Source organism: Saccopteryx leptura, chromosome 1 (genome assembly GCF_036850995.1).
Source record: "Saccopteryx leptura isolate mSacLep1 chromosome 1, mSacLep1_pri_phased_curated, whole genome shotgun sequence".
NCBI classification, from domain to species: domain Eukaryota; kingdom Metazoa; phylum Chordata; class Mammalia; order Chiroptera; family Emballonuridae; genus Saccopteryx; species Saccopteryx leptura.
This window is the reverse complement of record NC_089503.1, coordinates 260,269,718-260,294,877: the sequence shown is the minus strand read 5'-3', so window position 1 is coordinate 260,294,877 and position 25,160 is coordinate 260,269,718. Positions and strand designations below refer to the sequence as shown.

Sequence of the window (25,160 nt, the reverse complement as noted above, 5' to 3'; positions counted from 1 at the left end):
AGAATATTACTTAGCCTTAAGGAGGAATGAAGCTGATTCATGTGACGACGTTGATGAATGTGAAAAACATGACACTGAGTGAAAGAAGCCAGTCACAGAAGGCCACATGTTGTATGATCACATTAATATAAAATGTTCAGAATGGGCAAATCCATAATGTTCAGAGGGAAACCAGATTAGGGGTTGTTGAGAGATGGGGAGGGGAAATGGGGAGTGACTGCTAATGGGGACAGGGTTCCCTTTTAGGGTGATGAACTAGATTGAGGTTGCACATTATAAATTTGCTAAATGCCATTGAATTGTTCACTTTAAAATCATTGTCTTTATATTATGTGAATTTGACCTCAAAAAATAAAAAGAGAATGAAAGGCCTTCTCAAGTCCTGCATAAAACCCTGTATGATCCCACAACACCTCAGAGTATATATGGAGGCCCTCCATCGCCTCCCATGTCCCCTTTGCTGCTTCACCTCAGAAAACTTCAGTAGAACACATCAGTGAATGAATGGTTTGGAGGTCCCAATACATCACTTCATCCTCCAGACAAAACAGGAGCAGACAATGCCCTCACCTCCAGGGCCAGGCCCCAGTGTGTCAAGAACCCCCCAGGACTTCCCCAGCCCACACCCACCCCACCATCCCAGCACTCTGCTCCCTCCCCAGCCTTGGGCTCTCTGGAACTTACTTTCCCATTCCTGGGAACAGCACCTACTCACAAGTGAGGGCCAAGAGCGTGGATACCAGTCTTCCCAAGAAAGTAAGAGGAGAAAGAAGGCCCTTCGGCCCCACTTCCCAGCAGCTCCCAAAGCACAACAGAGGAGTAAAAGGGCTGACACCAAGCACAGAGCATGTAGCTGGTGCGGGATCCGTACAGTTGCTGCCAACCTGAAGTCTCAGATCTCGCACAGGCCACCCACTTCAGTGTCCTTTCAGATAGCCTTGGGGTTGTGAGGTACTCAGAGTCCCCAAGGTGTGGGGGCATGGCTGGGGGACATAGGACATTACAAGAGGGAGACAGCTTGCGCTTGATGGAAAGGTTTCCCACCCACGGGAAGCAGGAATGCACAAAATTTGGATCCCAGCCCCCTTGTTGTCTGGACTTTCAATGCTGTGGGGCCTGGCATGTATGGGAGGCTGGGTGTGCGGCCCTCCTGAAGGCCCTGGAGGAAAGGAAGGAAAGTGGCTCAGGAGGACCCTCAGTCTCTAGCCTGGCCCAGTTGTCTCTTCCCACCAGGTAGAGGGGACACCCACCTCACACATCCCCCTCCACTCTCCAGTACAGAGCATCCAGAGCTGCTGCATCCACCCTACCCTTCCTGATTACTAAGTCTCTGCTCTTGTCAGTTTCCCAAGACCCCATGATCAACTCAAGTCCTGTAGATAATGAACAGAATGTCATTGGTTCACAGACTCTCAGGAGTCAAAGAGCCTCAAAGTTTACCAACCCCCACCCCTCCAGCCACTGCCAGGACACCTCTAGGAATGGGGTGGTCTTACTGTGTCTTCTTGCTGACACCCTCTGATGGGCCTCTGGGCTACCTCAGCCAAGGCAATGTCCTGTAAAAGCCTCTAAGAACCCCTACGGCACTCAGGTCCATCCTGTCCCCCCACTGGCCTTGTCAGTCTCTAGACCCCTTCCCATGAGTGGAAGGATACAACATGAACAAGGAGCAACCATGCCCTCACGGTGCACTAGAACTGGAGACCAGAGGTCAAACCACCCAGAATCAGCTTCACACTGCAGCTGTGGGCACCCCAGAGAGGGGACAGGAGCAGAGCAAAAAGTGGGGGTACCCTGGCTTCTCTTCCTAGCCCTGCCACCCCTGCGTTTAGACAGTGATGCCCATGAGGCCTCTCCCTAGGGAGAAAGGGCTTAGCTGCATCCTGGCTGCTGGGTCTTGGCCTCTGCTTCCACTGAGGGCCTTCCTGGCAGTCTTCCTCCCTCCACCTCTCCACAGCCTCTCTTGCCTCTCCAGCTCCTTCAGCCTGGGCTGGTGAGACACCCTCTCTGTGCAGCACAGTGACCTGGGGGCTCAGTGCAGCTGGTGTGACACCCTGGAGCTTCCCTCCCAGAAACAGAATTAGACTTAGCAGATCAAACACCAGTATGCCGCCTTCATCACCAGGATCCCTTAGAGACCAAACCCAGAGTCTGGCCCTGAACAGAGTGTCTGGGGGTCAGGCCAGCATCCAAAGGTTAGGAGATGCAGATCAGCAAGACCTGGTCCTACAGGAAACCTGCCCAAGCTGCACCACAGACCTCATCTTGCCAGGATCTGGCATCTTGTGTGAAAAGTAGAGGGAGTATTTCAACTCCTGCCCGCCATCAGCCAGCTATGTGACTCAAGCATGTTCCTTGGTCTCTAGGTATTTTCTTTAATTATTTTTTCTTTTTTTGGAAGTGAGTGGAGGGGAGATAGAGAAACAGACTCCTACATGTGCCCCAACCTGTATCCACCTCACAACCCCCACTTGGGGGGATGCTCTACCCATCGGGGCCATGTTCACAACCAAGCTATTTTTAGTGTCTGAGGCAGAGGCTCCAAGGAGCCATCTTCAGCGCCCGGGGCCAATGTGCTTGAGCCATGGCTGCGGGAGGAGAAGAGAGAAAGAAGGGGAGAAGGAGGAGAAGAGAAGCAGATGGCTGCTTCTCCTGTGTGCCCTGACTGGGAATCAAACCAGGGACATCCACATGCTGGGCCAATGCTCTACCACTGAACCAATTGGCCATGGCCTGGTCTTTATTTTCTCGGCTACCAAATAGGGCATGCGGGAGCACAGATGTCACAGGGCTGTGGTGAGGCTCCTTGGCCCCATCACTTCTTGGGAAGTAATGGGCCACAGACCACCTACTTCCCCCAGCTTCCCTTTTGGCTAGCAAGGTAGTAAGGCCCAGTGGGGGATTGTATCCTGCCACTACCCATACAAAACACCTGTGGGCCACTGAACAGGGCCAAGCACTTGGGAACTTGAAGTCTAGAACCACCCACAGAGCGTTGGCACATGGTAAATGCCCGGCAAGCCAAACTAGCCTCTCCGTGGACACCTTCCCTCACAGATTCTGTTCATATTGCCATTTTGCTTTCAGATGGTTTCGTTTTTCTTACAAGTTCCTTGGAGATTCAGGGTAAGGTGGGAGGACTTCCTGTGATTCCCCAAGCCTAAGGGACTGGCATGCATGTTCACATTTTCATGAAAAAATATCACACAAGGGGCAACTTTATCATGGAGCTGCTATGTCCCTGAACATATGTTCACTGTCATCCTCCATATATAAAGAGCCCCCAGAAATCAATACAAAGCCAGCAACCACAGAAAAATGCACAAAATATGAGCTGACAGTTCATAAGGAAAGCAGCACAGCTGGCTAAAAAGACCTGAGAGTAGGCCTCTTCCAAATATGGATAGTGTGATCACCAAAGGACCAGCTTTAGTCCTCAGATGGACAGAATCATCAGATTATCTCATAGCAGACACTCACATCTATTCCCAGTGGGAGTGGGAAGTAGGACAACCTCCAGCAGACCCAGCAAAATTCTAAGAGCTCACATCCTTGACCCAGCAAGTCTACTTCTGGGATTTATCTGAGATGTACTCATATGTGCAAAAGAGATGAGTGAGGATATTTCCTAAACACCATTTCTGGGGGCTGAAGATAGAAAATGAGCTCAATATCCTTCAAGAAGGTACAAAGAATTATAGTGTCTTCCAATAGGGGCTGCCCTTCAGCTGCGCATGAAGGCAGTTAGAATGTTCATGTGCAGGAGTTAGAACGCCCAGGCTGGAACTCTAACCAAGCCTACTGGACTGCTGGCTATAGGGTGTAGGCCAAGCTACAAGTGAGTGGGAAACAGCCCCTTTCTGCATACACATACTCCTCATACTGGGCAAGGCTCCAAGCACCCCAAAGGCTGTTCCTCTCATCTCACAGATGCGACAACTGTCCCTGAAGACTCTGTACTACCCCTCACACACCTCACAGCCTCTGGAGAACTCAGAGAGGGAGGGAGGAAGCTGGCAGGGGCCAGAGTTAGACAGAGGGGCCTGGGACCAATGACTAAGGCAGGACCCATTAGTTGGGCCAGTCAAACAGGGCAGCCGCCACTGCGAGGCCACAGGCCTCCAGGAAGGTGGCGGCAGCAGCCCTGGACCAGTCAGAGTCTCCAGACGGCCACCTGAGCCATGGTCACCAGCACTGAGTCATCGGAGCCAGTGCGTCAGCAGCTGGTCAGGGTGTCACTGAAGGCTGCTCACTGCTGTCCTGGCTGACTCTTTGCATGGATCTGGATTCCAAAGGGCTGCACAGGCCCGTGCAGACCTGGCCTAGGCTTGGAACTATCTTGATCCCCTGTACCCCAATGCTGCACAACCCCTAAGCACTGTCATTGTGAACCTCTGGCTGGACCCAGCCCTGTACTAGACATGGGAACACACTCTCCACCTTCCTTCGGGTTTCCCCTGCACAGAGGCTGATGGCCCATAAGACTGGGCAGAGTAAATGCCTCCTGATGGACCACCAGTGACAGGATCCCCGCAATCTCCCAGATGACTCCAGCCACTAAGCCCATTGCCCACGCTGTCACCAGCTCCTTGCTGGTGCTCCCTACATGGGCTCCTTCCCCACAATCCTGCATGGGTTCACACACACCCCCCAAATATATTACAGACTGGAGGCCTTGTCTCAGGTTCTGCTTTGGGGAGACCCAGCCCAAGGCAGGACAGCCTAATAGTGAGAGGCCATAGGAAGTGCGGCACCACATGGGTAACCGGGCCTCATGGAGGAGGTGAGGAGTCACCTCTTCCTGCCCTTACCCACTGCTGGCCCTGGTCTCCATGGTAAGTTTCCCACCCCTACAGAAGATCTCCAAAGCCCCAAAACAGTTTTTATTAAAATGTTAAAAAAAAAAAAAAAAAAAGGAAGAAAAGGGGAAAGGCAAGAACAAGAATTTCAGAATTTCATGGAAACATTTCTTTGGGGTTTTGTAAAATTCTTTCCCACCCCCACATGGAGCCCAAAGCTTTGGCCAGAATAGTCTGCCGGTATTGCCCCTTTAACATACTGTTCTGACATGCAAATTCCCTCACTTCCCCTTAAAACTGAGAGCACTTCCACTTTCAAAGCCAATTCTGGTTTTATTGTCCATGTGGCTCCAAGGAGCAAAGCAGCGCAGCACAGCTGGTTGGCTCATACCCCAGCTGACGCTGTACCAGGGAGTTCAGCCACTCCACCCAAAGTCCCAGGAGCATCAGTGGGGAAGAAGCTGCACTTCAAGGGGTAGAGACCATGAGAGAAGAACAGAGATCCAGAGAGAGAGGGACAGAGATCCAGAGAGAGAGAGAGACAGAGACCCACAGAAAAAGGGGGACAGACCCAGAGAGGGGGAATCAGGCTCTAGAGATCTGACGAAGCCTGCTGGTCCACCTCTCCACCCTATTTCACACACCTCCTTCCCCCACCTCCTGTCCAACCACACTGGAAACTTCAGTGCCTACCTTTTCCCACCCTCTCTGACCCTTCAGAAGGTAGGCCCACTAACTAAGCACCTACTGCAAGTGGTTCTTCACAGACAACCTCATGAATCCTCTGCCAGCCCAGGAAGACCATAAAAGTGTCCCCTTCAAGATGAGAGAAAGGCCCAGCACAGCCCCCACACCTGCTCACTACACTGCAGCATGCTAGTTTTGCCAAGAGCACAGCTGGCTCCTGGGTGCAAAGCTCTGTGGGTAAGAAGTGCAACAAAGCCATGGTCTCACATTGCCCACAGAGGCAGACAGCCCAGCCACTGTTGCCATGGTTATAGTATTTCACAGCTCCAGGTACTATGCTCACAGCCCAAAGATAGAGTCTTCATGATTTGGCACCTTACACTGGCTTACAGCTCCCTCAGCCACGTCAGTGCCTCTCTCCTGGGACTGCTCTGCAGGGGTGGCTCTGCTCCCTCACCTCAGGATGCAGATGAGCCCATTCTGAGGCCATCACTACGGATAAGGCGTAGCTCCTACAGAGATGCCTGCAGTCTCTGGCAGGGCTTGATCCCAGGATTTGTGGGGAGAGCAGAGGAAATGAAGGTTCCCACAGCAGTGTCCCAGCAGGCCAGAACACCGATCCACTGACAGAGACCCAGAGAGAGAAGGGAATACAGACCTAGAGAAGGTGACAGAGAGAGAGAGAGAGAGAGAGAGAGAGAGAGAGAGGAGAGAAAGAGAGAGAGAGAGAAGAAAACCCAACCAGGGCCCCAAATCCCATGTCCTTCAAGCCTGGAATCTCTCCACAGCATCAGCAGTTGTTTATTTCTCCCTCCTGGTCATCATGCTGGTTATTCTCTGACATCTTCTGTGATAATTTAAAACAGGCTGCCCAGACTGACCTGTAGTGGCTCAGTGAATAAAGCATTGGCCTGGAAAGCTGAGGTCGCTGGTTCAAAACCCCAGGCTTGCCTGGTCAAGGCACATACGGGAGTTGATGCTTCCTGCTCCTCCCCTCCCCCATTCTCTCATTCTCCCCCTCCTCTCTACTCCCTAAAATGAGTAAATAAAAAAATCTTAAAAATAAAATAAAATTTTTAAAAAAGAAAGAAAAGCCCACCAGCTTGAGTGCAGGGTCACTGGTTTGAAGCCCAAGGTTGCTGGCTTAAGCCCAAGGTTGTTGGCTTGAGCAAGGGGGTCACGTGCTCTGCTTGAGCCCCCTGGTCAAAGCACATATGAGAAAGCAATCAAAGAACAATTAAAGTGATGCAACTATGAGCTGATGCTTCTCGTCTCTCTCCCTTCCTGTCTGTCTGTCCCTGTCCATCCCTCGCTCTCTCTCCTCTCTTCACTAAAAATAAATAAATAAATAAAACAGGCTGTCCAGCGCCATGCAGATCTGTGCACCCTATGGATAGATGTGTGTGTGTCCAGGGTGGTCAGGTGGGGGCCAAGCCTAGTCTGCTCCCTACAACTTGCCCTGCCTCCTCCAAGAGCTAAAGGCTATGGACACATCCAGACCCACTTTAAGCCTGCCCTGGGAACACATAGCCTACAGAAACCCCCTATGAGCCCAGCAAAGGAGCCCCAGGCCACACACTCCTGACTCTCCCAGTCTTTCTCATGGTATCAACACCTAGAGCCATCGCCCACATGTATGGCTTACGTTTCTGCCTGTCTGTGCCTGCCTGGCAGTGACAGGTGACAGAAGAGATAGGGTATGTATGGGGGAGTGCCCAACAAGTATTGTACAACCTGCTGGTCCCTGGGTCTGGTACCTCCTGAGAGCCCCACATAACAGCCAGGGAGGCTGAGGCTGTGGAGAGCAGTGAGGCAGGCAGGCAGGTTCTGGAACCCATATTTACTTCAAAAGATCCTTCATGAATCCTCTTAAGACCCTCACGGTGAGAAAAGCTGCTACCATCCTGCCCTGCCCTATGTGTCATCAGCCCCACAATGACACCTGCCTTAAGACTGCGTAAGATCCCTCATGTAGAGCCTGGCATGGGGTGGCCCCCTCAGTGCTGGCTCTACTCAAGACAGACCCTGCCAGCCTGACCGGGTGGTGGCGCAGTGGATAGAGCAACAGACTGGGACGCAGAGAGCCCATGTTCAAAACCCTGAGGTCGCTGAGTGCGGGCTCACCAGCTTGAGCGCGGGCTCACCAGCTTGAGCGCAGGGTCGCTGGCTTGAGCCCAAGGTCACTGGCTTAAGCAAAGGTCACTGGATAGCTGAAGCCCCCTGGTCAAGGCACATATGAAAAAGCAATCAATGAACAACTAAGATACTGCAATGAAGAACTGATGCTTTTCATCTCTCTCCCTTCCTGTCTGTCTGCCCCTGTCTGTCCCTCTCTCTGTCTCTCTGTCTATGTCTTCCAAGACAGGCCCTGCCAGAGGGGCCTGTCATAAATATATTTTTTATTTAGGAGGTACTAACATCCCTCCCCCTCTTTTGATAGGACCCCTTGTTTTCCACAGAGAATCTCCTATTCTTGACTCTCAGCCCAGTGGTGGAAATCAGGAGACCCCATCCTGGGCTGAAAAGGGAGACTCATGACTCAGCTTGGCTAACCAGAGCCTCCTAAGCTCCTAACCACACTGATTGGTCCTAGGATGGGGGTGTGACCCACACAATCCAATTAGAGTCTTCCCTGGGACTTTTTTTGGACCCACCAGAACACAGATCTACCTTCCCCATAGGGATACTGAGATGGTGAAGAGTAAAGTGGGTTTACCTCACCTAGACAAGATGGAAGGCAGAGCCGAGAAATGGGAGTCACAGATTCCAGAAGAAATGTCTGAGTCCTAAATCTCAATGGACCTAAAACTGAAACCCTCCCCAAACTTTTCTTTTTTCAATAGGAACAATGAACTTTGACTTTTTTTTAAAGACTTTATTTATTCATTTTAGAGAGGGAAGAGAGAGAGAATTGGGAGGGAGGAGCAGGAAGCATCAACTCCCATATGTGCCTTGACCAGACAAGCCTGGGATTTCAAACCAGTGACCTTAGCATTCCAGGCTGAAGCTTTATCCATTGAATTCTGACCACAGGTCAGGCTGAATTTTTATTTTTATTTATTTTTTAAATTTTTTTATTTATTTATTTATTTTTTACAGAGATAGCGAGTCAGAGAGAGGGATAGACAGGGACAGACAGACAGGAACGGAGGGAGATGAGAAGCATCAACCATTAGTTTTTCATTGCGCGTTGCAACACCTTAGTTGTTCATTGATTGCTTTCTCATATGTGCCTTGACCGCAGGCCTTCAGCAGACCGAGTAACCCCTTGCTGGAGCCAGTGACCTTGGGTTCAATCTGGTGGGCTTTTGCTCAAACCAGATGAGCCCGCGCTCAAGCTGGCGACCTCGGGGTCTCAAACCTGGGTCCTCTGCATCCCAGTCCGACACTCTATCCACTGCGCCACCACCTGGTCAGGCTGAATTTTTATTTTTTAATTGAAGTCAGTGAGTTGAGTTTCTGATGCTCATAACCACTGAAGGGGACCTTCAATGTCAGAAGTCTCAGATACTGGGCTCCTGTTCACCACATTTCAGATAAGCATCTAGAAGAACCACTGTGGAGTTAACAATTCTCCAGTTGCCACCCGTCTCTGCACTGCACACAGACTTCCTACCCTGAGATTGAGGTGGGAGAGAGGTAGAGGCAAGGAAGCCACACTGGGTGATCTCTGGGTGAATAGGTGGTGGCCAAACTCAGCCTGAGCTCCGCCTGCCTGCAGAGACAACAGGCTCCCTGGTAAAGGTCAGCAAGCTACCCACGCCCCTCCCACTGTGAAAGTTCAGCAACTCTAAATGCTAAAATGCTGGAAGGATGCCTAAGGCTGGAGCTGCAGACAGCCTGTGCCACCAGCCTTGACAAGGAAAACACTATCCATCACTTCTGCAATTGACTCACGTGCAGCACAAATATTTGTGTACTCCCTCCCAGCAGCCCTACCTTAGAAGCAGGCGGGTCCCAATTATTCCCTCTTATGACAGAGAGAAGAGAGAGGGAGAGAAAACAAGAGATGCCATCCTGTGACCCTGCAGCACCACCCCAGAACTCACTAAGGCAAACAGGTGGTTACAACTTTAGTCCTAGAGGTTTCCCACATGGGAGCTGCCTCAGGGTCTTCAGTGGGGCTACGTTACATGCCTGTCACCTTATAGGGACCTTGCCACTCCCTGAACCTTGCTTAAGAGAATGCTCTGCTCTCACTCAGCTCCAGTTACAGAAGATTCTGTGTGATCATGTCTCTGTTCCTGCTTCCTTTGGCAGACTGTGTCAACGTTTGGTTTTTGTTTTTTTTGTGTGTTTTTTTTCAGAGAGAGACAGAGGCAGGCAGGCAGAAAGGGAGGGAGAGAGAGAGAAAGAAACAGACAGAAAGGGAGAGAGATAAGAAGCATCAACTCATAGTTGCAGCACCTTAGTTGTTCAATGATTGCTTCTCATTATTGCCTTCTTTGGGGGGGGGGGGGCTCCAGCTGAGCCAGTGATCCCTTGCTCAAGCTAGCGATCTTGGGCTTCAAGACTGCAACCTCTGGGATCAAGCCAGAGACCATGGGATCATGTCTATGATCCCAGGCTCAAGCCGGTGACCTCAGGGTTTCACACTTTGGTCCTCAGTGTCCCAGGTCAATACTCTATCCACTGTGCCACCACCAGTCAGGCTGCTTCAACTCCTAATAAACGGTTGAGAGGAGAGCTCTCCAAATATCCCGCTCAGCCAGCTCCAGGTTCAGTCTGTCTTTCACCCCTATGGAATTTCACAGTTGTGGTGTAAGGAGACATCTTGGGCCTCAACTGCCCTTGAGGTCTTTAAAAGCCCCAAAGTCCACCCATCAAGAGTTCCTCTAGGCTAAGCATGTTCAATTCCAGAAGCTGCTTTACTCAGGAAAGCTCTGAGATTCCCTGAAGGCACTGGTTAGTTACTCTGGAATCAAAATTTTCATGTATGGCAAGGTGGTTCACAGGAAGAGATTAGCCCTGGGCTGCTTGGTGAGGAGGGGTCTGAAATTACCCTGGATGCACCCCAAAACTGTTCTTCAGAGGAAGAATGCTAGGGAGGATTTTTCCTGTGTAGCCAGAGTAACCCTCTCTGCAGAGACCAGGGACAGGTTGGGGAGGGGAGGAAGAAAGAACTGGAGACCCAGGGTTAATAAGTGTTAAGAGCTCATCTGAACAGCTGCTAGCAGCTACCACAAGTGTAGGGGAGTCTGCAGTAGGGACCTGGAGGGTGGCCCCCACTTCCCACTGCAAGCAGTTGGAGAAGGAGAGCCACCAGCTGTTTCCGTATTCAACACACAATGTCAAGATCCGGCCTGACCTGTGGTGGCGCAGTGGTTAAAGCGTTGACCTGGAACACTGAGATCGCCGGTTCGAAACCCTGGGCTTGCCTGGTCAAGGCACATATGGGAGTTGATGCTTCCTGCTCCTCCCCCTTCTCTCTCTCGCTCTCTCTTCCTCTTTCCCTCTCTCTCCTCTCTGAAAAATTAATAAAGTCCTTAAAAAAAATAAAGCGTAGAGACAATATAATTTTAAAATAAAAGAAAAAAGAAATAAAGAAAAAAAAGAAAAAAAAAGATCCTACACAAAGTACACCTGCCACAAGGTACTGGTCCATTGGCTTCTCTCAAATAGGGCTGATTCACTGACAACATGTCTGGGAATTTGTCTCTACCCAAATCCTGCCATGAAATAAAGGGAAGGGAGTGTCCCTCACCCAGCTGGGCCATGAAGGACTGTTCCAGAAGCCTCTAAGTCAGGCCAGCAACTCTGAAAAAACCCACTGCAGAGTATGTGTGGAATATTTTGCTGGATGGAACCAGAACCTCCACAGTGAAGCCCTGCCCTCAGAGAGCACACATTCTGGGGGGCACGAGGCCTAAATACATAGAATGTTTCATGAACATAGACAGAGGGTAGGCAGTGGGTCATGGTGGACAGATCGGCTAGGCCTCAAGGAGATAGCACTGGGGTTGTGCAAAGCACTGGGACAGGACATTCCAGGGGAAGCTGGGTTAATGGCCCAGGAGGGGTGCTGGCCCAAAAGGAGAGAAGGGTGATGAAAGCTGGAGGCCCAGCAGGTAGGCTGAGGGGGTCACACAGAGATGTGGATTTTGTTCTGAGAGTGAGGAAGCCCCTTGCAGGTAGATGTCAGAGAGGGGGAATGATGTGGGCTGATGCCTGTCTTGGGAGGGTCTCACCAACCAGAATGGCACAGACCCCAGAGGAGGAAGGGGTGAAAGAAGGGGCCTAACAGGATGTGGCTATCAGAGAGAAGGAGAGAAAGAAGAATGCATGTGGTGCATACTCTCAAGATAAAGCTGAGTCCATGGGCAGGTGAAATCAAACTGGGGAAACCTCCTAGAGTGGCTATACCTAGTCCAAGGCTTTTTCCTGGGAGGAGGGACATTCCTGGGACTACAACCTGCAGTCTGGAAGACCCAAAGTCCTTGAGCAAGGAAAGGCATGAGGGCTTTCTGGAACAGAGGTGACCACTGAAGCTTGGAGGTGGGATGTCTACTTCTGCCCCTCCCAGCTCTCTATGGGATGCTGGCAGGCAGTGCAAGCCTCTCAGGGCAAGTGAGGCCTGGTCTTCCCCTGCCCACCCACATATCCACAGATCCTCTGCACTCCTAGATCCATGGCAAAAACCTGACAGCAAGTGACCCCGTCTAGCTGCCAACATTGCTCAGCATATCGCACAAGTTCAATCTCGAATCTTTCCCAAAACTGTGCCCTCTCCACAGCTCCAATCTTAGTCCAGGGCCCTTCCTCTCCTTCCAAAACACATATCTGGGCTTTGGCTGGATGGGTCAGTGGACAGAGCATCAACCAAGGTCACAGGTTTTATCCCTGGTCAGGGCACACATGAAAAGCAACCAATGAGTGCACAACTAAATGGAACAATTACGTAGAACAAATTGAGGCTTCTCTCTCTGCCCCCTCCCCTCCAACTTCCCCACCCCCGCTCAAATCAATGAAAAAATAAAAACAAAAAACAAATTCACACATCTGACCTAGGTGTCCCACCACCCAAATGCTATACTCCCAATCTCCTGCCTAGTCCCTACCATCAACTCCAGTTCTTCTGACTCCCGGACCCCTGAGAAGGCCTGTCTCCTCCACCTACAGAACCTGCACAATTCCCTTGCCAGCACCCAGAGAACAGTCCACCTCATTCAACTCCCTTCCGATGAGCTGGTGACACAAACCTTCACATCCAATTAAACCTTCTTTCTGAAGAGTTTCTCAGAACCTTTCTGAGAAGGCAGAAACTTCCAATTTGGCCTCAGGATCATTTATGGCACCCATGGGACAATGACCACACCACCATTTCACTAATTCCCTGCTGACACACAGGAACCCCAAGGGCAAGACCTGACCATACCCCCTTTCCTAGCAAGCTCAGCACCAAACACAGTGGCGGGCACACAGAAGGCATGTAACAACAACCACCAGAGTAAGAGCAAGGTGTCATGAGTTCCGTCCACACATTGATGAATTGTTTCTATCAGGACCCTTCACCCTGCCCCTACTTCTCTCTCTTTTTTTTTTTTTTTTTTTGTATTTTTCTGAAGCTGGAAATGGGGAGGCAGTCAGACAGACTCCCGCATGAGCCCGACCGGGATCCACCCGGCACGCCCACCAGGGGGCGATGCTCTGCCCATCCGAGGCGTTGCTCTGTCGCGACCAGAGCCACTCTAGCGCCTGGGGCAGAGGCCAAGGAGCCATCCCCAGCGCCCGGGCCATCTTTTGCTCCAATAGAGCCTCGGCTGTGGTAGGGGAAGAGAGAGACAGAGAGGAAGGAGAGAGGGAGGGGTGAAGAAGCAGATGGGCGCCTCTCCTGTGTGCCCTGGCCAGGAATCGAACCCAGGACTTCCGCACGCCAGGCCGACGCTCTACCACTAAGCCAACCGGCCAGGGCCTACTTCTCCTATTTTTGTCTTCCTTCTCCAGTGCCATCAATCTTAAGTCAGAAATATGCCCTAAAACCAAAGGGAGGGAATGCAGAGAAAGCCTCACTTTTATTTATTTAAAAATTTATTGATTGATTTTAGAGAAGGGAGAGAGAGAGAAACAGAGACATCACTCTGTTTCTGTATGTGCCCTGACCTGGGATTGAACCAGCAACCTTTGTGTATCAGGACGATGCTCTAACCAACCAAGCTATCTGGCTAAGGTGAGAAAGTCCCACTTTTAAAGTGTCTGGGGAGAGGGGTGATGCAGGCATAAAGTCTCCACCCTGGCCTCACTGAGCTCTCCCCTGCAGATAGGCAAACAAAAATAACTGCTGATAAGGAAAGGGAATGATATACCAGTAGGCTCCCTGGAGATGGCATGATGATAACAGAAGCTAATAAAACCTTCCTACCCCAGTTATTATAGACAATGACAAGAAGGTGTCCCAGGGGTTAGCAGCTACCAGGTGGAAGCGGTCCAGCTGTGAGAATCACGCTGCTCAAATTGGAGCAAAGTGTATAGTTTTCAGAACAATTTCACAGCCCTGGCTAGTTAGCTCAGTTGGTTAAGAGTGTCATTCCGGTTGGCTCAGCGGTAGAGCGTCGGCCTGGCGTGCGGGGGACCCGGGTTCGATTCCCGGCCAGGGCACATAGGAGAAGCGCCCATTTGCTTCTCCACCACCCCCCTCCTTCATCTCTGTCTCTCTCTTCCCCTCCTGCAGCCAAGGCTCCATTGGAGCAAAGATGGCCCGGGCGCTGGGGATGGCTCCTTGGCCTCTGCCCCAGGTGCTAGAGTGGCTCTGGTGGCGGCAGAGTGACCCCCCGGAGGGGCAGAGCATCGCCCCCTGGTGGGCAGAGTGTCACCCCTGGTGGGTGTGCCAGGTGGATCCCTGTTGGGCGCATGCGGGAGTCTGTCTGATTGTCTCTCCCCGTTTCCAGCTTCAGAAAAATACAAAAACAAAAAAAAAGAGTGTCATTCCAGCCTGACCTGTGGTGGTGCAGTGGACAAAGTGTTGACCTGGAACCTTGAGGTTGCCAGTTCAAAACCTGGGGCTCGCTTGACCAGGCGGTGGTGCAGTGGATAGAGCGTTGGACTGGAATGCCGAGGACCCAGGCTTCAGACCCCGAGGTCGCCAGCTTGAGTGCGGGCTCATCTGGTTTAAGCAAAAAGCTCACCAGCTTGGACCCAAGGTCGCTGGCTCGAGCAAGGGGTTACTCGGTCTGCTGAAGGCCCGCGGTCAAGGCACATATGAGAAAGCAATCAATGAACAACTAAAGTGTCACAACGCGCAACGAAAAACTGATGATTGATGCTTCTCATCTCTCCGTTCCTGTCTGTCTGTCCCTGTCTATCCCTCTCTCTGACTCTCTCTCTGTCTCTGTAAAAAAAAAAAAACAAAAAAAAACAACCAACCCAGGGTTTGCCTGATCAAGGCACATATGGGAGTTGATGCTTCCTGCTCCTGCCCCTGCCCCCTTCTCTCTGTCTCTCATCCTCTGTATCTCTCCTCTGTCTATAAAAATCTCTGTATCTCTCCTCTGTCTATAAAAATGAATAAATTTTTTAAAAATCTAAATAAAGAAAGAAAGAAAAAAAGAAAGGTTGTGGGTTCAATCCCCAATCAGGGCACACACTGAATGCAACCAATGAATGCATGACTGAACAGAACAACAAATGAATGCTTCCCTTTCTCTCCCTTCCTCTCTGTCTCTAAAAATTAAAAAATTAAGCCTTGGCCAAATAGCTCAGTTTGTGGAGCACAGTCCTGGAACAAGAGGATGCTGGTTCCATTCCCCAAGCAGCTCAATGTTCCAATCTCTCCCTCCCTGCTTCTCTCTCAAAAAAACAAAACAAAACACACAATCTCACACTATGAGCTCGGAGGTCTCTGCCGAGACCCTGCCAGAAACCTGCTGGCGGAGGTGAGAAACAGGGCACCTCACTCCCTGAGGAGGGATGAGCTGCTGGCCTGGACCCCCAGCACCACCACTCCCTCCAGTTCACCCCAGGCTCAACTTCCCAATGCTCCTCCAAGACCCACCCATCTTGTACCCACACTCTCCAGGCTCTCATTGTGGCATTTGCTCTCTCATGTTGCAAAAGCAACTCAGACTTGAATGTCCATTACTCCACTGCCCCACCACTGTCCCTCCCATGGCCATCAATCATGACACCGTCCTCCCAACTGCTCCAGCCATTTGCCACAGACTGAATGTTGTACCTCTCCAAATGTTGAAAACTAACCCCTAATATGAGAGGCAGTGCAGCAGTTGAGAGATGATTAGGTCATGAGGGTGGTGCCCTTGTGAACGGGATTAGTGACCCCAGAAAGCTCCAGAAAGCTCCACCTAAACCCTTCCACCATAGGAGGAGAGTGACAATGCGCCATTTATGAATCAAGAAGTGGCCTCACCAGATACCTTGACCTTGAACTTCTAGCCTCCAAACTTCAAAATATAAATTTCTGTTGTTTATAAGCCACCTGGTCTACAGTATTCTGTTTCAGCAACCCAAACTGACAAAGACTCTAACATTCTCTTTTCCCCACCTGCCACCACAGACAAGCTACCCTGCTGGTTGAGTCTGTGGTTCCATTTTCCAGATGAGGAATCTAACCCACAGAGGCATGCAGTTGTGCCCAAGGTACACAATGAGTATGTAGGACCGCACTGCTCATGGAAGGAAGGACCTCAGACACCTGGGTGTGATGAGGCTCCTGAAACAACCAGATCTCCCAGAATTCCCAAAAGGAGTAGTGCAGTCCCATATTTGAAGGGTCAGATCCCTCTCTGTCCCTCCCCCTCCCAGCTGAAAAGAGGATGAGGCTAAAGCAACAAGAATCTTCTCAGAAGGCAAGATATACCCCAGTCTTTTGCACAGGCATTGGGGGACTGAACGGAGGCTTAGTGGACACAATCTAGGGTGCTGTCAGAGAAGGCTTATTAGGAAATTTATTATTTTTTTTTTTGTATTTTTCTGAAGCTGGAAACGGGGAGAGACAGTCCGACAGACTCCCGCATGCGCCTGACGGGGATCCACCCGGCACGCCCACCAGGGGGCGACGCTCTGCCCACCAGGGGGCGATGCTCTGCCCCTTCGGGGCATCGCTCTGTTGCGACCAGAGCCACTCCAGCACCTGGGGCAGAGGTCAAGGAGCCATCCCCAGCGCCAGGGCCATCTTTGCTCCAATGGAGCCTCGCTGCGGGAGGGGAAGAGAGAGACAGAGAGGAAGGAGAGGGGGAGGGGTGGAGAAGCAGATGGGCGCTTCTCCTGTGTGCCCTGGCCAGGAATCGAACCCGGGACTTCTGCACGCCAGGCCGACGCTCTACCACTGAGCCAACCAGCCAGGGCCTTATTAGGAAAATTTGAACAAGCAAAAGCCACCAAGCCAGGAGCAGACACTTTGGCTGAACTGTGCCAAACCCACTGATACTGTGTCCCGGTTACAACTTCCTATGGAAACACCTGTGGGCAACACGTCCCTCACCCAGATACCCCTGCCTCACCACCCAGGAGCAGTGTGAGTCAGCAAATCTGAGGCCCATCCAAACACCTTTAGGGAAGATGGGGCATCAAGTGAGGATGCCTAAGGCCCAACGTCTCAAGAGCTTCCAGAACCCGGCCAACTAGGTACCTCATAGAGATGGAATTTTAGCTGGGGAGGTTCAACTCCCTGAAGAGTATTCCCCCCAGTAGGCTGCAAACCTCCTCTCTCTCCAGGGTCCAGGACATCATGGAGAGCTCGAGGTAGAGCTGGGACGGGACCCGCTGGAGGACAAATGTCCTCTGTGTAAGTGAGTCTGCAGCCAGGCCCCATTTCCCCTCCTTGAGTCTTGGCTGATGCCACCATGCTTCATCTATCCCAGAGGCTTAGCTCAGTCATTAACAACCATCTTTACTAGGCAACAAGTTTTTTTGTTGATCCCTGGAGATAGGAAGGAAAGAGAATAAGCTTTTCTCTTTCATTTCTCCCCGTTGGTTGCAGAAGAAAGATGTTGGAAGAAATAAGTTATATAATAATACAGGGGGTGGTAAGGGTGGGAGAGCACAATCCCTCAAAGACAATTTCTCAAGTTGTGGGACTGCTGGAAGGGCCAAAGGAAGACGGGAACTGCCCCTACCCCAGGCCTAATGACAAAATGCATCATGGGGAAAAAAAGGCAGATGCAGATACTTCCCAGCAGGCTAGAAAACCAGCCTCCAGATAAGGCCAGCTAATTCCAGACTGCAGCAGTCCCCCAAATCTCCCAAAGGTCAGAGACCAACCTGTCCATAGATGACACTCCCACCTGCCAGACTGCAAGCCCTAGAAAGTTTTTCCATACCCCTTCTATCTACCCCTCCCTTCTGGCTATATTTCTTGACCACTTACGTTTTCTGTGTGGCCTGTGCTCTAGGCCTACAAGACACATTCTCCACCCTCAAGGCATTTCCACTAATAAACACACCAAGTAATGTTGGGTGGTGATAGCATGATCAAGGATACATGACAGATATATGATCCAGCAATTCTGCTCCTGGTATAGAACCCAAAGAACTGAACACAGGAATTCACACAAAAACTTGTACATGCATGTTTATAGCAGCACTATCCAAAACAGCCAAAAGGTAGAACCAACCTCAATGTCATTAGCTGGTGAATGGATAAACAAAATGTAGTATGTCACCACAATGGAGTATTACGTAGTCATTAAAAGGAATGAAATATTGATTTATGCTATAATGTAGACAACCTTCAATAACATTATGTGGAGCCTGACCTGTGGTGGTACAGTAGATAAAGCCTTGACCTGGAATGCTGAGGTTGCAGGTTCAAAACCCTGGTCTTGCCCAGTCAAGGCACATACCAGAAGCATACTTCCAGCAGTCCTATTATGAGCTGATGCTTCCAGCTTCCCCCCTACACTTTCTCTCTCTCTCACTTTCTAAAAATAAAAAAACATTACATGGAGTTAAAGAAGCTAGTCATAAAAGATCCCTTATTGAATGATTCTATTTATAAAATAGATAACATTATACAGACAGAAAATAGAGGGGCAGTTGTGAGGGGCTGGGATAGAAAGAAATGGAGAGGACTGCTAATGGCACAGAATTTCCTTTTGGGGTTACGGAAATATTCTGGAACTAGATAGAGGTGCTAAACATACAACAACATTGTGAATGTGCTACAACCATTGAATTATACACTTTAAATGAGTGAGTTTTTGCCCTGGCTGGTTGGCTCAGTGCTAGAGCATCGGCCTGGAGTGCAGGAGTCTCGGGTTCAATTCCCGGCCAGGGCACACAGGAGGAGCACCCATCTGCTTCTCCACCCCTCCCCCTCTCCTTCCTCTCTGTCTCTCTCTTCCCCTCCCACAGCCAAGGCTCCACTGGAGCAAAGTTGGCCCAGGCGCTGGGGATGGCTCCATGGCCTCTGCCTCAGGTGCTAGAATGGCCCTGGTTGCAACAGAGCAACGCCCCAGATGGGCAGAGCATCGCCCCTTGTGGGCATGCCGGGTGGATCCTGGTCGGGCGCATGCGGGAGTCTGTCTGACTGCCTCCCCGTTTCCAACCTTAGAAAAATACAAAAAAAATAATAAAATAAAATTAAAAAAAATAAATAAATGAGTGAGTTTTATGGGGGTTTTTTTCCCCCATGATCTTTAATTTTATTTTATTGGGGTATTTTAGCAAGAGAAAAAGAGAGAGACAGAAACAGACAGACAGGAAGGAGAGAGATGAGAAGTACTAACTCATAGTTGTACTTTTAGTTGTTCATTGATTGCTTTTCATATGTGCCTTGACTGGGGGCGCTCTAGCCAAGCCAGAAACCTTGGGCTTCAAGCCAGTGATCTCACACTCAAGCCAGCCACCTCAGGGTTTCGAACCTGGGTCCTCAGTGACCCAGGTCTACGCTCCATCCACTACACCACCACTCACTGGTCAGGCAAGTGAATTTTATGTTTCATAAACTTTACCCCCAAAAAGAGCAACAGCAACCACACACACACAACAAGGTGACCATGATATTGGAGTGTGGAAGGATGAAGAGGAATGAAGTATGGACAGGTCATGCACCAGGTCTGGCTGGCCCATTTGGAATAAATAAAGAAAAAAGTGGGTCCTGGCTGGTTGGCTCAGTGGTAGAGCGTTGGCCTGGTGTGCAGGAGTCCCAGGTTCGATTTTCGGCCAGGGCACACAGGAGAAGTGCCCATCTGCTTCTCCACCCCACCCCCTCTCCTTCCTCTCTTTCTCTTCCCCTCCCGCAGCCAAGGCTCCATTGGAGCAAAGTTGGCCCGGGCGCTGAGGATGGCTCTATGGCCTCTGCCTCAGGCGCTAGAATGGCTCTGGTTGCAACAGAGCAACGCCCCAGATGGGCAGAGCATCGCCCCCTGGTGGGCATGCTGGGTGGATCCCGGTCGGACACATGCGGGAGTCTGACTGCCTCCCTGTTTCCAATTTCAGAAAAATACAAAAAAAAAGGAATGAATGAACAATGCTACAAAGGCCTTTACATTTCAAAAGATCCTTGGGAGCGCTGGTTAGGTAGCTCAGTTTGGTTAGAGCATTTTCCCAATATGCCAACGTTGTGGATTTGATCCCCAGTTAGGGCACATACAAGAATCAACCAATTAATGCATAAATAAGTGAAACAACAAACTGATATTTCTCTCCTTTCCTCTCTCTTTAAAACAAAGCAAAACAAAACAAAACAAAAAAAAAAAAAAATCAGCCTGACCAGGCGGTGGCACAGTGGATAGAGCGTCGGACTGGGATGCGGAGGGCCCAGGTTCAAGACCCCGAAGTCACCAGCTTGACTGCAGGCTCATCTGGTTTGAGCAAAGCTCACCAGCTTGGACCCAAGGTCACTGGCTTGAGCAAGGGGTTACTCGGTCTGCTGAAGGCCCATGGTCAAGGCACATATGAGAAAGCAATCAATGAACAACTAAGGTGTCGCGACGAAAAACTGATGATTGATGTTTCTCATCTCTCTCCGTTCCTGTCTGTCTGTCCCTATCTGTCCCTCTCTCTGACTCTCTCTCTGTCTCTGTAAAAAAAAAAATCAATAATGTTTTTTAAAACACCAAAAGACCCCTTGGGAGACTATGTGTGACATACTCTCCTTCAAAATCTCGTCCTCTTGCCTTCCTCCCTACACTGGTACCACAGAAAATAGACACACATACATACACACCATCAGTTGCACAGATGACAGTGATGTTTCACTGGGATGGACAGAAGGGGTAAATGGCCATCTCAAAAATGACAAAGATGTCTAGTAAAAAAATGCCTCCAAAAAAAAGAGAAAGTGCCTCTATTTAGAAAATATTTTTTTGATATGACATTAAAAGCATGATGCATAAAAAAAGAACATTGGTAAAAAAAAAAACAAAAAAACTGTATCTCATCAAAATAATAAACACTTGCCTGACCAGGCAGTGGGTCAGTGGATAAAGTGCCAGCCTGGGACACAGAGGGCCCAGGTTTGAAACCCTGAGGTCGCCAGCTTGAGCACAGGCTCACCAGCTTGAACACGGGCTCATCAGCTTGAGCAAGGGGTAACTGGCTTGATTGTGGGATCACAGACATGACCCCATGGTCGCTGGCTTGAAGCCCAAGGTCACTGGCTTGAGGCCAAGGTCACTGGCTATGCTGTAGCCCCCCGTCCCTGTCAAGGCACACATAGAAAGCATTAAACACCTAAGGTGCTGGAATAAAGAATTGATGCTTCTCATCTCTCTCCCTTCCTGCCTGTCTGTCCCTATCTGTCCCTCTCTGTCTCTCTCTCACTAAAAAATAAATAAATAAATAAATAATAATAAACGCTTGCCCAGAGATAGCTATCACTAAAAAAATTAAAAGACAGCCCTGGCCCGGTGGCTCAGTTGATTAGAACATCATCCCAACATGCCAAAGTTGCGGGTCCGATCCCTGTCAGGGCACATGCAGGAAGCAACCAGTTAATGCACAACTAAGTGGAACAACAAATGAATGCTTCTCTCTCTGTGTGTCACTCTAAAGCAATCAATTAAAAAAGAAATCAGGTCCTGGCCAGATGGCTCAGTGGTAAAGCATTCGATCCCAAGTCAGGGCACATAGGAAAAGCAGATGAGGATGTGCCTGGGGCTAAGAGTGGGAGCAGGGTTCACTGCAACAAGCTTGATGGAACTCTTTGGCATGGTGAAAGCATTCTCAAAAACTGAGTTATGTTAATGGGTGTATACTCATACTCTATAAATTTATCTTTTATTGAATTTATTGGGATGACTCTGGTTAATTAAATTATATAGTTTTCAGGTAGACAATTCTACCTGAAATGTACATCATCTGCACATTATTATTATATGTTCAACACCCCAAATTAAGCCTCCTTCCATCACCATTTATCCCCCATTATAAGTTTATTAAAACTCAATGAGTCCCTGGCCAGTTGGCTCAGCAGTGGAGCGTCGGCCTGGCGTGCGGGGAACCCGGGTTTGATTCCCGGCCAGGGCACATAGGAGAAGCGCCCATTTGCTTCTCCTCCCCGCCACCCTCCTTCCTCTCTGTCTCTCTCTTCCCCTCCTGCAGCCAAGGCTCCATTGGAGCAAAGATGGCCTGGGCGCTGGGGATGGCTCCTTGGCCTCTGCCCCAGGCGCTAGAGTGGCTCTGGTCGCGGCAGAGCGACCCCCCGAAGGGGCAGAGCATCACCCCCTGGTGGGCAGAGCTTCGCCCCTGGTGGGCGTGCCGGGTGGATCCCAGTCAGGCGCATGCGGGAGTCTGTCTGACTGTCTCTCCCCGTTTCCAGCTTCAGAAAAATACAAAAAAAAAAAAAAAAACTCAATGAAGCCTTGGCAGGTTGGCTTAGTGGTAGAGCATCAACTGGTGTGTGGAAGTCCTGGTTTCGATTCCCAGTCAGAGCACACAGAAGTGACCACCTGCTTCTCTTCTCCTCCCCCTTATCTCTCTCTCTCCCCTTCCCACGCTATAGTTTGATTGATTTGAGCATGTTGGCCCTGGGTGCTAAGGATGGCTCTGTGGAGCCTCTGCCTCAGGTGCTAAAAATAGCTTGGTTGTGAACTTGGGTCCCAGATGGGCAGAGCATAAGCCCCAGACGAGGTTGCTGGGTGGATCCAGGTCAGAACTCATGCAGGGGCCTGTCTTTCTATCTCCCCTTCTTTTAAATTAAAACAAAAACAAAAAACTTAATGAACTGCTCAACTAAAATAAGGGAACAGTACAGTATGTAATTAATTATACCTCACCCTTGTCCTAGGTTATCCCACCCCAAGGCCCAAGGCAGGGACCTAGGGTACACTGTCCCCTTGTCTGTTCTTATATGCTACCTCATACCTGATCACCAAGCTCTGCCCAGGTTGCTACCCCTTGAATGTCTTCCTAAATCCTCTGAATCTCCCTAGCTCTCCATTGGAGGTCTCCAAAGCCCAACTCACACACCTGAGCCAACAGGCCTTCCCGGCCAGCACTAGCCCAGGTCCCTACAATGAGAAATGACACCACAGCATACGAATACTGATCAATTTCATCATTCACCATGTTAACTGAAATGATTTGCTCTCGTAAGCTTACCAGAAAGAGTCTGAATTTCTTACTTGGTCAACCACGGTGGCGGGCTGTCCTGGGGGACAGGAATGGGAAGGTCTAGGCTACAGTGGCCCTGTGCAATGTAAAAATAAAGGGAGGTGGTGCTCCCTAAGGCCAATGTCCTTGCCCTCTGAGAACACAGAATAATGCATGTAAACATCAAGTTTTACACCAATTCTGAAGTGCAAGTAACCAGTCTCAGGAGTTAGCCAAAGGGAAAGGGGACCTCCCTCTGACCAAAGGCAGTGAATTCTGCCCCCTTGGTCTGAGGGCAAAACCTTGCTTCAAGTCCCCTTTAGGGGAGGAGAAAATTTAAACCCAATGGGGATGGGAAAGAGGACAGACCCTCCTTATATTTTCTTTAGACCTTTGGGCTCTCTAACCATCCTCAGGCTCCCCAAGACCCACTCCAGCCCCTCAAGACTTCTGGGACTCCAGGTCCCTCCCTGCCCATCAGGATACACAGGACTTCCAGGGCTCCTCAGCCTCCTCTCTCAGGTTAGGTTCTCCCAGGCCCCTTAGTCCTCTTTCAGGTCCTCAGGTTCACTTGGGTCCCCTACCCCCAGCTTTCCACAGTCCTCACCCAACTCAAGTCCCTTCAGCATGCCTTCAGGACCACCTTAAGAACCCTCAGGGTACTTTAGCACCCTTCATGAAGCTTTGGGCCTCAGACCCTGAAGTTCCCTTCAGTCCCCTTCTCAGAACAGCCTCAACAACCTCAAGACTGCCATGGCCCCTGCTTTGGCCCTCTCTGCCTCCCCAGACCCCTTGGCATTCCCAGTCCCCAATAAGGAGCCTTATGACCTCCAAGGTCCCAACGCCCCCTCAGGCCTTTAGAGCCACATGTAGACGCCTCGAAGTCCTGGGGGCCCCAGCTCTCCTTCAGCTGCCCCCTTAGCAGCCTCTAAAGCCTGCAGTTCCCTAGAGAGACCTTCGGGTCGGCCCAGTACGCTTCCCAGCCCCTCAGACCCCCAGGATTCTCTACAAGTCACCCAGGCCCTGGGGGCAAGTGCGGTCCACTGCAGGCCGAGTCTCACCTGCTCGGGCGCTCCAGGCCCGCGCCCGCGCCGAAGCCAACGCCGCCGCCTCCTCCAGACTCCGCCATCTTCTGCCGCTGCCGCCGCAGCCACCGCCGCGCTTTAGAGTGACGGGTGCCGGGCGCCTGTACTGGGGACCAAGATTTGGGCTTGGGGGCGGGGCCTGCTCCGCCCGGTAGGACCTGGGTGTTGAGAGAGGCGGGTGTGAGAGAGGCGTGGCCTCCCTGGAGAAGCGGGGTCTGGTTATGGGCGGGGTGGCGAGGGTTAGAGCCCGCAATCCTGAGGGGGCGGGACCTGTGGCGAGGGGCGTGGTTCGATCAAGGAGCCCGCAGTGTCCGAGGAAAGGCGGGAGATTGGTGGGATTGGGATCAGTAATGAGGCACGGTCTACAGAGGGGCAGGGCCTGGTCTGGGATGGGGTGGGGCAGAGAAGAAGGTTGCAAGGTGAGGGGATAAAGGCGTGACCATTGACGAGGCATGAGGGGCCAGGGGTAGTCAACCTTTTTATACCTACGGACCACTTTTGTATCTGTTAGTAGTAAAATTTTCTAACCGCCCACCGGTTCCACAGTAATGGTGATTTATAAAGTAGGGAAGTAACTTTATAAAATTTATAAAGTAGAGGTACAGCAAGTTAAAGCGTATAATCATAATTACCAAGTATTTTATGTCGGGCCTGACCAGGCAGTGGCGCAGTGGATGGAGCGTCGGACTGGGATGCGGAAGGACCCGGGTTCGAGACCCCGAGGTCGCCAGCTTGAGCGCGGGCTCATCTGGCTTGAGCAAAAAGCTCGCCGGCTTGGACCCAAGGTCGCTGGCTCCAGCAAGGAGTTGCTCAGTCTGCTGAAGGCCCCCGTCAAGGCATATATGAGAGAGCAGTGAACAACTAAGGTGTCGCAAGGAAAGACTGCTTGATGATTGATGCTTCTCATCTCTCTCCATTCCTGTCTGACTGTCCCTCTCTCTGATTCTCTCTGTGTCCCTGTAAAAAAAAAAAAGTACTTTATGTCGGATTTTCGCTAAGTTTGGCAGAATAAATCTTTTTTTTTAATTTATTCATTTTTAGAGAGGAGAGAGAGAGGGGGAGAGAGAGACAGAGAGGAGAGAGAGACAGAGAGAGAAGGGGG

The 25,160-nt window shown here is 50.6% G+C and overlaps 1 protein-coding gene across 1 annotated transcript in view; it reads right to left on the bottom strand.

Annotated features, from left to right (window-relative positions):
- Positions 1-24,265, bottom strand: part of KLHL26 (kelch like family member 26) — a 31,053-nt gene extending 6,788 nt beyond the window's left edge. The window contains exon 1 of the mRNA XM_066350366.1: positions 24,035-24,265. Within this exon, the coding sequence (XP_066206463.1) occupies positions 24,035-24,102 (68 nt within the window). The 5' untranslated portion in view covers positions 24,103-24,265. The remainder of the gene's footprint in view (positions 1-24,034) is intronic.
- Positions 24,266-25,160: the final 895 nt, after the last annotated feature.